General features: G+C 48.8%; 1 protein-coding gene across 1 annotated transcript in view; it reads right to left on the bottom strand.

Annotated features, from left to right (window-relative positions):
- The window catches only part of ADCY1 (adenylate cyclase 1), a 143,328-nt gene that overhangs the window by 6,937 nt on the left and 121,876 nt on the right, over positions 1-14,515 (bottom strand). The window contains exons 15-19 of the mRNA XM_003896011.5: positions 9,622-9,738; positions 9,369-9,515; positions 8,550-8,648; positions 4,206-4,320; positions 2,042-2,166 (exon numbers count right to left, since the gene is read on the bottom strand). Coding sequence (XP_003896060.4) covers positions 2,042-2,166; positions 4,206-4,320; positions 8,550-8,648; positions 9,369-9,515; positions 9,622-9,738 — 603 coding nt within the window. The remainder of the gene's footprint in view (positions 1-2,041; positions 2,167-4,205; positions 4,321-8,549; positions 8,649-9,368; positions 9,516-9,621; positions 9,739-14,515) is intronic.

Raw genomic sequence — 14,515 nt, 5'->3', positions numbered from 1 at the left:
GGAGCGCCCAGACAGGCAGGTAGGTGGACAGGGCTTGCAGGGACCTGGCACCAGGGTCTGGATGTAAGCTTCCATGGTGGCTCCGTGTACTCCATGCCAGAGGCTGCGTGGGACACAGCTCCAGATGCTAGAACAGAGAAGAGCAGGGTTGACTCTCTGGGTTCAGGGCTCTTGGCACCTCAGCAGCCAGGGACATTTACAAGTAGGGCATACAGAATATAGGGGGCAAAAGGTACACCCCTCAGCTGGAAGGGGCAGCAAAGAGTAGAGTCCAGGGCAAAGCCTGACTTCCAACTCACTGCTGGGGGCAGTAGCGCGGTGTCGGTGGGGGTGCAAACGATACAGTTCACAGGACCCCAGCGCAGCTGCCTCTGCAACCCTGAGTCAGGGGAGGGAGGGACCAGCATATGGAGGGCAGCGGGCAAACCGTCCAGAGAAAACAGGGACATTTCTTGACAGGCTCAAAGAATTTCTGCTTCGCAAAGTTAGGAAAAAGATAAAGGATGAGAAAATAGTTTCTACTAGATACAATCAGTCCTGTGAATAGAGGACACGATTGGAATCTCTGCGTTATGTTGGAGGTGTGATCTTGGAATTTCCTCTCCCCGCTGTCTCCCTGGCTGCTCCTCACTCTCCTACACATAGTCCCTTCAAGCCCTGGCATCTTTTGTTAAAAGAACTCAATCCATGCCAAGCCCACCTTCTAACGCCCAGAGCGGGGCAGGGTGGCCCCCGTCAGTGTGGCAGGGGAGGCAGGACAGAGGCCCTGTGAGTGCAAGGGTGACATCCTGGGCAGCCAGGAGACACCTGGCGGGGGATTGGACAGAGGTCACGAGTGAACAGTCTGTGCGTGAGGCAGGGGCAAGATAGGACAGTGGCAGGCTCAGATCTGATTTTAGAAACTTAAAAATGCAATGTTGGTTCAGGGCAGGGGCCAGGCTGGGGTGGGCAGGATGGGGCTACCATGAAGTTCTCCCCTGGCAAGTCCGGTTTTGGGGGAATCCTACAGAAGAGTGCAGGATACAGTCATGGTAAAAAACAAAAACAAAACAAAACAACAACAAAAAAACCGTGTGTGTGTGTGTGTGTGTGTGTATATACAGCATAAAGTTCTGGAGGTGGACGGTGGTGATGGCTGCACAACCATGTAAATATACTTAATGCCACTCAACTGTACACCTAGCAAAAAGATGACAAATTCTATGTATACCTTACTGTGATAAAAGAAATTTTGAAAAAGAGAATGCAGAAGTGCAGCGCTGCTCCATGGAAGCCCCGTCTATGTTCTGAGCAGGAGAGGAGAGCTCCATGAATATTTTGGCCTACCTGTCCCTTAAACTGCCCCTGTGAATAGCTGCTGTCACACGCCTGGGGACCAAGCCTTCCCTCCATGGCCCCTGGAGGCCTGCAGTTCCCAGGGAGGGTGGCTGCAGGGCTGTGTGGCCCTTCACAGGCTCCATCTTACTTGTAAGGGCTTCATTCTGGTGGTCCTCAAGACCGAATCAAGTTTCAAATTTGTTCTCAGGGAAATCCCAGAAGCCGAATGACACTCCTCCACACTGAGGAAAAGCAGAGGCTGCTGCCTTCTAAACCTTTCCATGGCTTTTAGAGGGTGTCAGCCCACCTGAGCTGCCCACAGGTTCCTCAGATGAGGTGGACACGCGTAGCACCCTCCCTTCAAACACACAAGGAAGCCCTTCCTTCCCATGGCAGCCGGTGGAGGCTGGAGTCCTGGGATGTGCAGCGTGAATGACAGCCGCCAGTCTGCTGGGATCAGAAGTGGGACCCAGTGACTCAGTGCTCCCACCGCTGCACCTGGTCACTCAGGAGCCAGCCCCCGAGACTAAATGACAAACCAGACAGCAAAATCAAGATGCCCGGGCCAGGATGCCCTCCAGAGCAGACAGACCGAAATATGCAGCTCTTTCTGCCCTGCCACGTACAGGCTGCAGACTGGGGATTCAATCCTGGCCCTCTGTGCCTCAGTTTCCTCACCTGAAGAATGGGCACCCATGCCTTGTGGGTTTCTGGGTGAACTGACCTGGATTCTGCCCTGGACCCCTGTGCTGTCCATTCGACTGGCCACGTTGACTGTGTTTCCCCAGATGTCGTACTGGGGCCTGCGAGCGCCAATCACTCCAGCCACCACGGGGCCAACATTGATGCCTAGAAAATAGCCAGCGCATGACCTGTCAGTGGGAAAAGTGTAACTCACCCCACCAGGGCCACCAAATGCACCTGATGCTGCTCCTGGTGGAGAAAAGGTTGCTCCTTTCAGGGCTTTGTTTCCTGGGGTCACCGAGCACCAGGCTCCTTCCTGAAGCATCACATACAGCACAACAGAGAGGCAGCTGCCCTGCTGCACAGGCTCCCCTGGGCAGGGTCCCCTCACGACACTGTCCACTGCACTGGGGAACAGCACTGGCTGTTCAAAACGAGTCCTGATCCTGAAGAAAAGTCCCCTTTCCTGGAATAGCAGCCTCTGTGCTGAGCCCTGCCAGGGGAGCCACTCAGAAGTGTGACCTTTCAGTATCTGGGATTACAAGGTGTATCCCCAACTGCATCCTCTCTTGCAGAAAAATAGCGGCTCCGGACCTGTTCTCGGAATGTGACCTTATGGCTATTTTAGAGTATGGGTCCCAGAACTACGCAAGATGGTGCAGAATGCTCTGAAGGGAGGAGAGGGAGTACCTTCTCTTTTTGTAGCTCAGTGTCCAACTGGCCTCTGGACAGCAGCAGACCAGCTGGACAGCATTGCAACAACCCAGGCACACCCGAACTTGAGTCACTCCTTGTGCAACTTTCCGCAAAGCACTCACCCTCTCTGAGCCTGGTCTTCCTCCCCTGTAAGTAGGGCACATACCAGCCTGTGACGCCCGGCCCGTCCTCGGCAGGACAGAGAGGGACCAAGCTTGCTGTCAGCTCTCCTGTTACGCCTGCAACTGGGGCTTTCTGGCCTCGATCGAAGCCACTTCCTATCTTCCCCTTCTGTATTTGTGGACTAATTTTTCTGAGCTTGTCCTAGAAAATTCCTCTCACGTTCTGGGCAGTGGGGAGCTGGCATGCCATGGAGGAGCATGAGAGCAGGGGGCACAGTGGTGTGAGCTGGGGAAGGTGGGCATGGGAAACTCAGAGAAGAACCCCAAAGGGCCGTTTCCCAGAAGGCTGGAGCTGGTGGGAGTTGGCGAGCGCCCTCTGCTAACCCCAGACGCCCCACCCACATAAAGAACACCAGGCTAGCACCAGCCTGATGGGCAGAAGGGCCCCGAGAGATCCTTGTCCAGCCCCACTGCATGACTAGACACTGAGGTGCAGGGGCGGGCTTGCCAGCCAGTCCTGTCATTAGAAAGTGAGGAGCAGTTTCCCCGATTCACCAGCAGATCGATTTCCAGGTACATCAGTAGCTCTGCTGACCAGAGCCCAGGGCCCAGCTGGCTCACTCTGCCCCTGCTCTCTGGCCAGACACCATGCCTGAAGCCGAACTTGCTTTTCAGGACATCAGAATTCCATGTGCTCTAAGTGGATCACCCACCACCCTTCACACTCACACGTGGCTCCAAGGTTTGTTTTTAAGGCTACTGGATGTTTGAATTCTAAAACAACCATGAACCTCTAGTTTAACTGTATCCTGGACTAGTAGAATTTTTCTCGTAAACTGTCTACATCTCAAGAAAAAGTGAATTTATGATTTAAAAAAAAAAACAACAAATCATAGTTTTATAAAAGCTAGAAAGGAACTAGGGCATCCAGTGGTTTTTCCTCCTCACGACACAGGTGAGGGAAGGAGCCCGGAGAAGACACAGGGCGGCCGGAGTCACACAGTGGGGCTCCCGTCAAGGCCTCTTTCTGGACAGCCCATGTGGCCTCAACTATGTAGCTGTGGCTGGTGAACAGGGAAAGGGGCATTTTACTTCAGCTAAGTGTGGACTTGGAGGAGCATCTAAACGTCTCCAGAATAATCAAGATTTCTAATGTGTTTCCTGAGCCAGACGATGAATCTTCAAAGTCCTAAGTTACTTTCTGAAGCATCTCCACTTCCACCAGCAGCTTCCAGGGGCAACTCCGTACGCAGGTCCCCATGCCCTCCTGGGCAGCACCACCCTCCTTCCTGTAAGACCAGGGCACCTCATCAGCTGATCCCGCCCCTAGGTGGGTATAGGAAGGTGTTCCACATGGATGGACAGGATAGGTTTAAAGTCACGTACCAACTCGGAGGACAAAGTCGTTGTAAGACTGGTAGTTGATTTCATCCAGAACGTCAAACATCTCAATGGCAAAGTCTGCCAGCGTGCTCAGGTGGGAGGAGATGGACTTCTTAGCCTAGATATAAACAGACAGGGTCATTACATCTGAGGGGCACTAGGCAAGAGGGAGCCAAGGACCAACCTGCAATGGCCAACAGCCGCACTCTCAGGGGCAGGCATTCTGGGTGCCTGGCTATGGGCACATTTATCATTCCATTCTACAGGGAGGAGACTAAGGGAGAGGCAAGGTATTGGCCAAGCCCCAGCTTCTGAGGGGCAGAGACAGGGCCCACCCAAGGCTGCCTGCAGGAATGGAGTGGGGCAGCCCTTTTGAGTGGGAGACCAGATGCTCACTCTCCTGCTTGGACAGCGTTGCTAATGCCCATTGCAAATGAGCAAAACAAGGACAGAGACGCATGCCAGGGAGTAGGCAGCTTCCTTCCTTGAGACTGAGGCTATATCCTCCTGTACATGTGTGACAAGGTCCTTTCTCTTGTGAAACAGTAACAGTTGTAAAGTCTCTAACTTTTATTTTTAAAGGGAATTGTATTAGTCTTCACAATCAGGAAACTAATGCTTTTTAAAAATTGACAGATTTTATTTTTAGGGCAATTTTAGGTTTATAGGTAAGTTGAGCAGATTATACAGAATTGTCATATATCCCTTCTCCCCAGTTTCCCCTGTTGTTAACATCTTACGTAAGTGTGACACATTTGTTACAACTGATGAAGCAATATTGATATATTAACCAAAGTACATAATTTAATTAGGGTTCACTCTTGGTATTGTCCATTCTATGCATTCTAAATGCATGACATGTATCCGCTATGACAGTATTACACACAACAGTTTCACTGCCCTGAAAATTCTCCCTGCTGTCTGTTCATCCCGCGTCTCCCCTGACCCCAGCAACCACTAATCCTTTTACTGTCTCTACCGTTTTGCCTTTTCCAGAATTTCATATAGCTGGAATCACACCATATGTAACCTTTTCAGACTGATTTATTTTAAGTAGCCAAGTGTATTTAAGGCTTCTCCATGTCTTTTCATAACTTAATAGGTCATTTCTTCTCACTTAATAATATTCTACCTTATGGATATACCAGAATTTCTTTATCCATTCACCTACTGAAGGATACCTGGTTTGCTTCCAGTTTTTATTATGAATAAAACTGTTATGAGTACTCATGGACATAAATTCTCATTTCATTTGGATATATACCAAAAGTGCAATTGCTGGATCATATGGTAACATTATGTCTAACTTTGTGAGAAACCATCCAACTCTCTCCCGCAGTGGCTGCCCTATATTGCATTCCCGCCAGCAATGAAGGAGAGTTTCGGTTGCTTCACATCCCCACCGGCATTTGTCTTGTCAGTGTTTTGGATTTCAGCCCTTTTAACAGGTATCTAGTGGTATTTTGTTGTTGTTTTCCTTTGCAAATCCCTAAAAACATGCTGCTGAGCATCCTTTCATATGCCTGTCATCTGCATCTCTTTTGGTGAGGTGCCTGTTTGAATTGTTTGCTGACTTTTTAACTGTTGGTTTTTTTCTCTCTCTCTTGTTGAATTGTAATGGCTCTTTGTGTACTATAGATACAAGTCCTTTATCAGATAGGCGGTTTGCAAAGATTTTCTCCTAATCTGTGACTTGACTTTTCATTCTCTTAACAATATTTTTCATAGAGTAGGAGTTTTTAATTTTCATGAAGTCCAACTTACCAATTTTTTCTTTCATGAATCATGCTTTTGGTGTTGTATTTAAAAAGTCATTGCCAAACTGAAGGTCATCTAGATTTTTCTCCTATGTTATCTTCTAAAAGTTTTGTAGTTTTGCATTTTACATTTAGGCTTATTATCGATTTTGAGTTAATTTTTGTGAGGGGTGTAAAGTCTGCATCTATATATATGTATATATGTATATATTTTGCATGTGGATGTCCAGTTGTTTCAGCACTGTTTGTTGAACAGACTGTCTTTTCTCCACAGTATTGCCTCCGCTCCTTTGTCAAAAACCAGCTGACTATATTTCTATGGGTCTATTTCTGGGCTCCCTAGTCTGTTGCACTCATCTATTTGCCTATTCTTTTGCCACTACCACACTGTCTTGATTACTATAGCTTTTTAAGTCTTGAAGTTGGGTAGTGTCAGTCCTCCAGCTTTGTTCTTCCACTTCAATATTGTGTTGATTATTCTGCATCTTTTTACTTTCCATATAAACTTGGGATCATTTTGTCAACGTCACAAAATATCATGGTGGAGTTCTGATTGGACTTGTGTTAAATCTACAGATCCAATTGGGAAGAACTGCCATCTTAACAATACTATCTCTTCCTATGCAGGAACAGTGACTCCCCAGTTACTTAGATCTTTCATTTCTTCCATCAGAATTTTACAGTTTTGCTCATATATATCTTGTACATAGTTTGTTAGAGTTATATCTAGTATTTCATTTTTTGGCTACTGATATAAATGGCATTTTGTTTGTAACTACAAATTCCAATTGTTCATTGCTGGCATATAGAGAAACAATGAACTTTTATATATTAACTTTATATCCTGGAACCTTACTATAATTGCTTCTTAGTTCTAAGGGAGGAGACCACCCCTCATATTGTCTTATGCCCAATTTCTGCCTCCAAAGAAGGAAGTAAAAACTAAAAGGCAGAAATAAAATCCACAAGCAGATAGCCGGGCGCCACACCCTTGGCCTAGTAGTTAAAGATCAACCCCTGACCTAATCAGTTATGTTATTTATAGATTACAGACATTGTATAGAAAAGCACTATCAAAATCCCTGGCCTGTTCTGTTCCATTCTAATTACCAGTGCATGCAGCCCCCAGTCACGTACCCCCTGCTTGCTCAACCGATCACAACCCTCTCATGCGGACCCCCTTAGAGTTGTGAGTCCTTAAAAGGGATAGGAATTGCTCACTCAGGGAGCTTGGTTGTTGGAAACATGAGTCTTGCCAAAGCTCCAGCTGAATAAAGCCCCTTCCTTCTTTAACTCCGTGTCTGAGGGGTTTTATCTGTGGCTTGTCCTGCTACAGTTCCAGGGGCTTTTTTCTGTTACTGTTGTTATTAATTCTTTTGGATTTTCTACATATACAGTCATGTCATCTGCAAGCAGATTCCTTCCCAGTCTGTATGCCTTCAATTTTCTTTCTTGTCTTACTGCCTTCCAGTAAAACGCTGAATAGAAATGGTGAGAAAGGATATTCTCGCTATGTTCTCATCTTAGAAAGCATTTAGTTTCCCTCCATTAGGTATGTTAAGCTGTGGATATTTTGCAAATTTTTAAAAATCAAACTGAGGAAGTTGTCTTCTATTGCCAGTTTACTGAGAGTTTTTTTTTTTTTTTTTTTTAAACCAGGAATGGGTGTTAGACTTAAATAATTGTTCTGCATCAATTTATATGATTATATAATTTTTCTTCTTTATCCTGTTGATTTGATGAATTTCATTAATTCATTTTGGAATACTAAAACAGCCTTGTATATCTGGAAAAAATCCAATGTGGTTTTAGTATATAATTCTTTTCATTCATTACTGAATTCAATGTGCTAATATTTGTTGGGGGGTTATACATTTATATTCATGAGAAATACTGGTCTGTAATTTTCTTTTTCTATAATGTCTTCATCTGGGTCTGGTATTCAGGTAATGCTGGCCTACAGAACGAGTTAGAAAATGTTCCTTCTGCTTCTGTCTTCTGGAAGAGATTGTAGAGACCTGGTGTAATTTCTTCCTTAAATGTTTGGTAGAATTCACCAGTGTATGCATCTGGGTCTGGTGCTTTCTGTTTCAGAAGATTATTAATTATCGATTCAACTTCTTTAATAAGTCTAGATCTATTCAGAATAATTATTTGTATTTATTCACAGTTCTACTGTGGAAAAGGAGAGTGCAGGGCTGACGGGAGAAGAAGAGTGGGGGCACCTAGGGAGGAAGGTGGGGGCTGGTGGGGGAGGGACTGGGCTGCTGAGGAGGTGGGCCAGTGGGGAGGGTAATGGAGCAGAGAGGCAGGGTGAGGGCTCTTGGGGGAGGTGTCTAGCAGGGCAGTGCTGGGGCTGGAGGAAGCTCCGGTGAGCAGCCTTCTGTGCTGACTTTCCCTAGGAGATTGTGTCTGGAGAGAACCAGCCATGGAGAGAACCAGCCACAGACAAAAACAGCACTCAAGCTGCTCCCATAATACAACAGAGAGGGAAAACAAACCCCACTGTGGAACCTACCCAGGGTCCCAAAGCAGTTTAGGGCAGGGCTGGGACCCAGTCCCCAAGCAGGCAGCCCCAAGCTATACTCACCTTGGTCCCCGAGGTAGGCGCTAGCCCCACAGCGGCCATGTAGGTGCTCCCAATGGTCTTGATCTTCTCTATATCCTTGTAAAAGTCTTTTTCCATGAGCTTTGTTTAAAACATAAAACTGTTAAACATGACATAACATTTGAGAAAAGTTACTGCAGCCATCAGCCACCAGGAGGAACAGCAGAGCCAGTGAACACATTCAGGAAAGCAATGTGTCTTCTTTGCTTTGGGCAGACAAGTTCTAGGACTACGCTGGCAAGAAGAGGTGAGTAAGGACGGTACAGGACACATTCCTGTCCCCAACAGGTGAGCTCGCAGCCACCAGGAGAATCGGGTCCAATGACAAGGGGTGGTGGGGCTGCCACAGTGCCTGGCTGGCTGTGGTGGGGGCCTGGAGACACCCACCTGCCTGCTCATCTGTAGACAAGGGTGCCCGCCTGCCTGCCCATCTGTAGACAAGGGCCTAGAGGTGCCCACCTGCCTGTCCATCTGTAGATGAGGCTGCCCAGCCCTGGCCACTGCAATGTCCCAGCCCTGACATTCACAACATGGAGGACAAGCACCCAGCCCCACCCGGTCGCCCTGGTCCCCCATCCTAGGGTCAAGACCCCCTTCTCTCCTGTGAGAGTTGGTCTGGATCCCAAAGGAGACAGAATGCCTGTTCTTCCTGGGATTTGCTTTCTCTCATTCCAGCTACAAAGAATGTGACATATTGTGAGACACGCAGGATTTAATTAGGTGAAGGGGTATCCTGGTCACCCGTCAGTAGGATGCACCAGCACACTCAGGTGGGGTCAGGATGGCGATGCAGGGCCTCACCTCGTCAAAGTCGGCAATGATCTCGTTGAGAAGCCGCAGACACTCCACCCCCATGTTGTTGCCGTCCAGCTCGATATAGAAGTCATTAAAGTTGGGGATGGAGGCAAACATGACGCCCACCTGGGAGTAGGACTGGTAGTAGAGGTCCTGGAAGTTCAAAGGATGGGTCAGGAAGGGTGAGCCAGGCAAGCGCCGAGGGCGTGGCGGGAGTAGTGCCGGGCTAGTGCTGGCCAGGCGCAGGCTGGGTGCTCACCATGTTCCGAGGGTTGGACATGAGGAAGTGCTGGGCGACGTGGGCTGGCAGGAGGTTGAAGAGGATGCGCCTGTTGTCCAGCTTCACCTTCTCCATGTCCTCTCGCTCCTCCTCTGCCTGGGGCATCATGAGCCTCCGTTAGTCCCATCCACTCACGCTGCCTTCACTTGTTCCCACCGCACGCTTCTTTCTAAACATCCAAACTGGACTCCAGGTGTGCTGATGGTCTACACACATGCTCCTGTCCCTCCTCCCCACTGGATGCAAGACTAGATCCATGTTATTGGGTGGGGAAGATCTGCTGATGTCTGCCTAAATCACCACCTCATCTGCTAGAATGTCCAAAGGACAAACTACGGCTTCACCTCATTTCCAGGGTCTGCCCTGCCCTCCGCTACTTCCTAGGGACCAGATGCTACAGCAACTCTTTCTCAGGCACGTGCCCATCCACAGGCTCCACCAGCCCCCAGGTAGCTCCCAATGTGCCCCGCAGGGCACTTGTCCTAGAATGCCTCATGCCCAGGTAGGGCAGACACCTTCCTAAGGCTCCTGTTCCCTCTGGAATCTCTCTGGTCTTCACTAGAGCCCACATCCCTCTGGGCACTGAGACAAGTAGAACCCTGCAGGGACCCGGGGCAGGGGCAGATCCAGGGCCAATGAGCTCATCTGAGCGCTGACTTCCAGCCCCCTGGGGCAAGGAGTAAAGACCCCAAGGGTCCCACCATGGGGACACAGCAGAGCAGATGGCAGGAGCAGGTGAGTCCCAGCCCACTTACTGCTAGCTGTAGGACCCTGCAGAGACTGATTAAGCCGACAACAAAGGCCCCATTCATGGACCACTGTGAGGGCTCAAGAAGTGCTCTTGGCAGGGCGCAACGCAGCCCTAGGAGGCAGAAGCCACTGGGGTCCCTGTTTTCCCTCACACAAAACCCAACTGCTGTAAGGAGTGAAGCTTGGGGAATATTCTAAGTATGTGTTAGCATTTATGGAGGCATCAAACTCTTGAATGTAGTAAAAACTGTGCAATGACTGCCCTTGTGGAGCGGCCCATGGCCTGGCCACTGCAAGCCATGGTTTGGAGGCCAGCTCCCCTGGTTCATGTGCCCCTCGGTGACTGGTGACCCGGCCAGCAGATGCAGCCTCACTGTGCCATGGTTTCCTTGTTGTAAAATGGGTGTAACACACCCACTTTTAGAGGGAATACTTGTAGGGTTGTATTTAACAAGGGATGAGGGGACAGCACGCCCCACAGTAAGCCTAAAAAGCACAGCTGCTTTTTGCAGTACTGATATTATCAGAGTTAAGTTGGCCAAGAACATGCCACTAGACTGCACACAATGATTCCACCAGCTTTCAAGGATAGAGGTGAGGAGGCCCCGAGCCTTGAGGGCCAGGTACGAGGATGGGGGTGTGTGTGAAGCCAGGCAGGGCATGCAGGGCAGGCCTGGTGCAAGTGTGTTCTGGGAAGACAATGCCAGTGAATCAGGGTGACCCATGGAGACAGACGGCGCCAGCTGTTTCTTCCTGTCCCTCAAGGAGCGTAGACCAGATAAGGAAGAAGCAGATGAAGAAAAAAGAAACCCAGGGACCATAACCTTCCCGGTCAGACCAGAGCTGCAGTCTGGCTGCCCAGATGGGCTGGAGCCGGGCTCTGCCCACGCAGCGGCTATCTGGGCATGGTGCTGACTTATGCTGGGTCATGCTCAAAGGTCAGAAACCTTCAATTTCCAGCCTCAGATGGTCTCCGGCGCTGCTTTCAACTCAAGTTCCCATCAATAATGACATTCTGGACAAACACCTCTCTATAGGACCCACATTATTAATTACGTGTTAACACATCAGGCTCCAATATACACAAAAGAAAGGTTTGTAAAGGGTGACATAAACAGAAAGTAAAGAATATTTTCTTAAATAATAGCTTTGTTTTATTTATTAGTGGCACAAAAATTTCTGCTCTCTCCAAAATACCATTGTTAACGTTAATAGTACTTTAGTGAAAACAATGTAACTGAATATGCTTTGATTAAAAACCATAACCTAAGTTTATGGCACTGTGAATAAAAAATTTGCGTCTACATTCTGCTTATTTCCACATTTGGATTAATGGGCTGTCAGAGCTGCTGTCCTTCCGAAATTGTCATATATCTCTTAATCCATCCACAAATGCAAAGGTCTTTGTTGAAATTTGACTGGGAAACATCCATCTTTCCCTGTGCCACTCATTTTCATGAACCAAGCACAAATTGTATTGTTATATATTTTAACAAATGTGATGAAAATCCACTGAAATTCTCAGTCTATAATATTTTCCCACCAGGAAACTCTATTTTTAAGAAAGAGTAGTGGGCACCACACATTATTCCTCTCAACAAAATCACGTGTCCATCCAACCTCCATATTCAGAATGTTCTCTTTATGGCAGTTTCTTTCAAAAGGCATTTCCCTTCTCAAGTGTCCTTCTGTTTCAGAAATCACTGACCAGGATGCCTCTAGTGATAGTTACATGATGCCTCAGAGAGTTCACAGCCTACACTGCTTGTCATTTGGAAAAGAGAACAAAATAACAAACAGCATAACTTGGCAACTCCCCGAGTGCCGACATGTGCTATGAGTGACTCCCACAGTCATCCTGACAGAGTCTTCTATCTAACTAACAAGACCAGTAACCCCAGAACCTGGAATCAATAACGTGTTTCCTATAAGGGAACAGCCAAGGGAGGGTGGTCCTGTCCTCATTCCGTCTCGGAAGTGATGTCCCTGCCTCCCTCCTGCAAGTGACACAGGGCATCTGGCCAGTGTCAGGTCAGCACTGCCAGTTCATTCTTCAACATCAGGAAAGAACATTTCTTAATTCTCAGATACAATCACTATAAGTAGACTTTTGATGCCCTCTCCCCAAACCTCACTGAACCATCCGGTGTCCTGAGGTGCACACACCCCTCTTTGCGGGCATCCCAGGGTCCACAAATATCTCCTTTTGGGAAAGTGCAAAGGGAAAGGAACTTCTCCAAGCATAGCAGCAGCTAAGACAATAGTCTTCAGCCCCCAGGTTAGAGGAACTTAGTCTCTAACTTTGGGGCTGAAATGCTTCATGTTCAGCTTCTTTGACACTTAGTTTTCCCTTAAGCAAGAGGCACTCTGTGACCCATGCCACCGGGACACAGGAAGATCAGAGCAAGCAAGTAAGAGGTGATGCACGTCTCTGCATGGTGTCACTGCTCCAAGGATGGATGAATCCTGAGATTCAGGGTGGCCCGCGCTGGGCAGGCTGGGCAAGGTGCATGTGTCCAGAGTGGCCCCATAACTGTCATCAAGCGGGCAGAAACACCAGAGGGGTAGAGCTGCATGCCCTGACCCAGTGAGTCTCCCTGGAATGGATGCCAGTGGTTTCTCTCCTCCCTGCAGGGCTCTGGGGTAGAAGTCCCTAATGCTCACCACTGACTTTCAGGGACCAAGAGAATTGTGCAGACCCAGCCCCTGAAGACCAGGGAGACCAAGGGGGGCTTCCAGCTGGACCCTCCGTGGCCAGCCTTGACTTCACAGCCCCTCTTCTGTACTGCGGGACTGAGGAAGCTCCAGTGTCCACGGGCCTGACTCTTGGAGGACAACGATGACATGATCCTCTCGCTGAACTGCACCAGACATGTAGTGAGAAGAGGACTCGCCCTCTCTGATGAACACTACTGACACCCTCAGGAGGCCTGCAACTGCAGCGCAACCTAGCCCAACTCAGAGTGCCAGGAGTAGGCAGCAATTCTACAGGGCTGAACTCTGGAATATTTCCCACTTTTCCACTCTCCTTCCCTCCCATGTAGTTAGGTCCCTGATGTGCCCCTATCAACTACCAGCCTACCACCCTCCCATCCCCCAGCAAAGGTGCACGACCACCACATGTTCTCCACCTTGTCCGCGGCTCTCCCTCTGGCTGCTGGGGAGGCTGCTTTGATATCTCCCTCAAATATCAGTATTCCAAGAAGCATTTTTAGGGGTAATCTTACCTCTAAAGTAATTAATGAATCCAGTCTACCTCATCTCCTTGAGCAGTTATCTGCATTTCCTTGAACACCTCAGAGATGGCGGACTCACTACTGTACATGTCAGCTTCATCCAGCCTCAAACTCTCAAGCCGCTGGACAACATAGGTTGAATGAAAATCTCCCTCCCTGGATCTTTTGTCCAGAGGCCCTGGTTCTGTCCTCAGTGTGCTCCAGAGACCAGCTGTACCAGGATGGGAGGACTGAAAAGGCCTCACCTTACGTCCTACTTTCAGTTTCTTTGGTCACTCCTCTTACTGGTGACTGGTTTGAAGGTCCCTCTCTGTCTGGATGTCCAGGCAAGCTGGGCTGTGGCTAAGGCCTCTCCTAGGCAGGGCACTGGGCAAGGCTTTAGCCAAATGTAGGGCTCCCAGCAAACTATCCAGGCCTCTCACCATGAGCTGGTACTCAACTGGCTGTCCCTGCTCTGTGCTCAAAAGACTGTACTTTAAACACAGAATGACCGTTCAGTTTTATTTTGTGCAGCTTTTTTCTATCAATTCAGCGGCTGCAGTGAGCACAGAACCTGAGACTACCAGGGTCCCTCTAGTGCCAGCTCCTAGCTCTGCGTTCTTCTCAAACCGTAGGACCATGGTCATGCACGAAAATGACCAGCTTGATGGGAGGGTGAGGCATGGAGAGAGGGGTCTCAGGTCTCACTGAGCTTTGTGCGGCCACCTCAGGGACCACATGTCATGAACACATGCCTGCTTCTCACTAATTATTTTTCCAGCCAGCGCACAGACTTTACAAGCACTGTTTACAGCATGGGGCAGGCTGAGTGTGGTGCAGGTATTCTTAAGCTGAACACCAGGGCCTCCAACCCAGCGTCCTTGTTCACCCAGCACCCAGTTCAGCAC

This window comes from Papio anubis, chromosome 4 (genome assembly GCF_008728515.1).
Source record: "Papio anubis isolate 15944 chromosome 4, Panubis1.0, whole genome shotgun sequence".
NCBI lineage: Eukaryota > Metazoa > Chordata > Mammalia > Primates > Cercopithecidae > Papio > Papio anubis.
The sequence above is the reverse complement of the archived record's forward strand: the minus strand, read 5'-3'. Positions and strand labels throughout refer to the sequence as shown.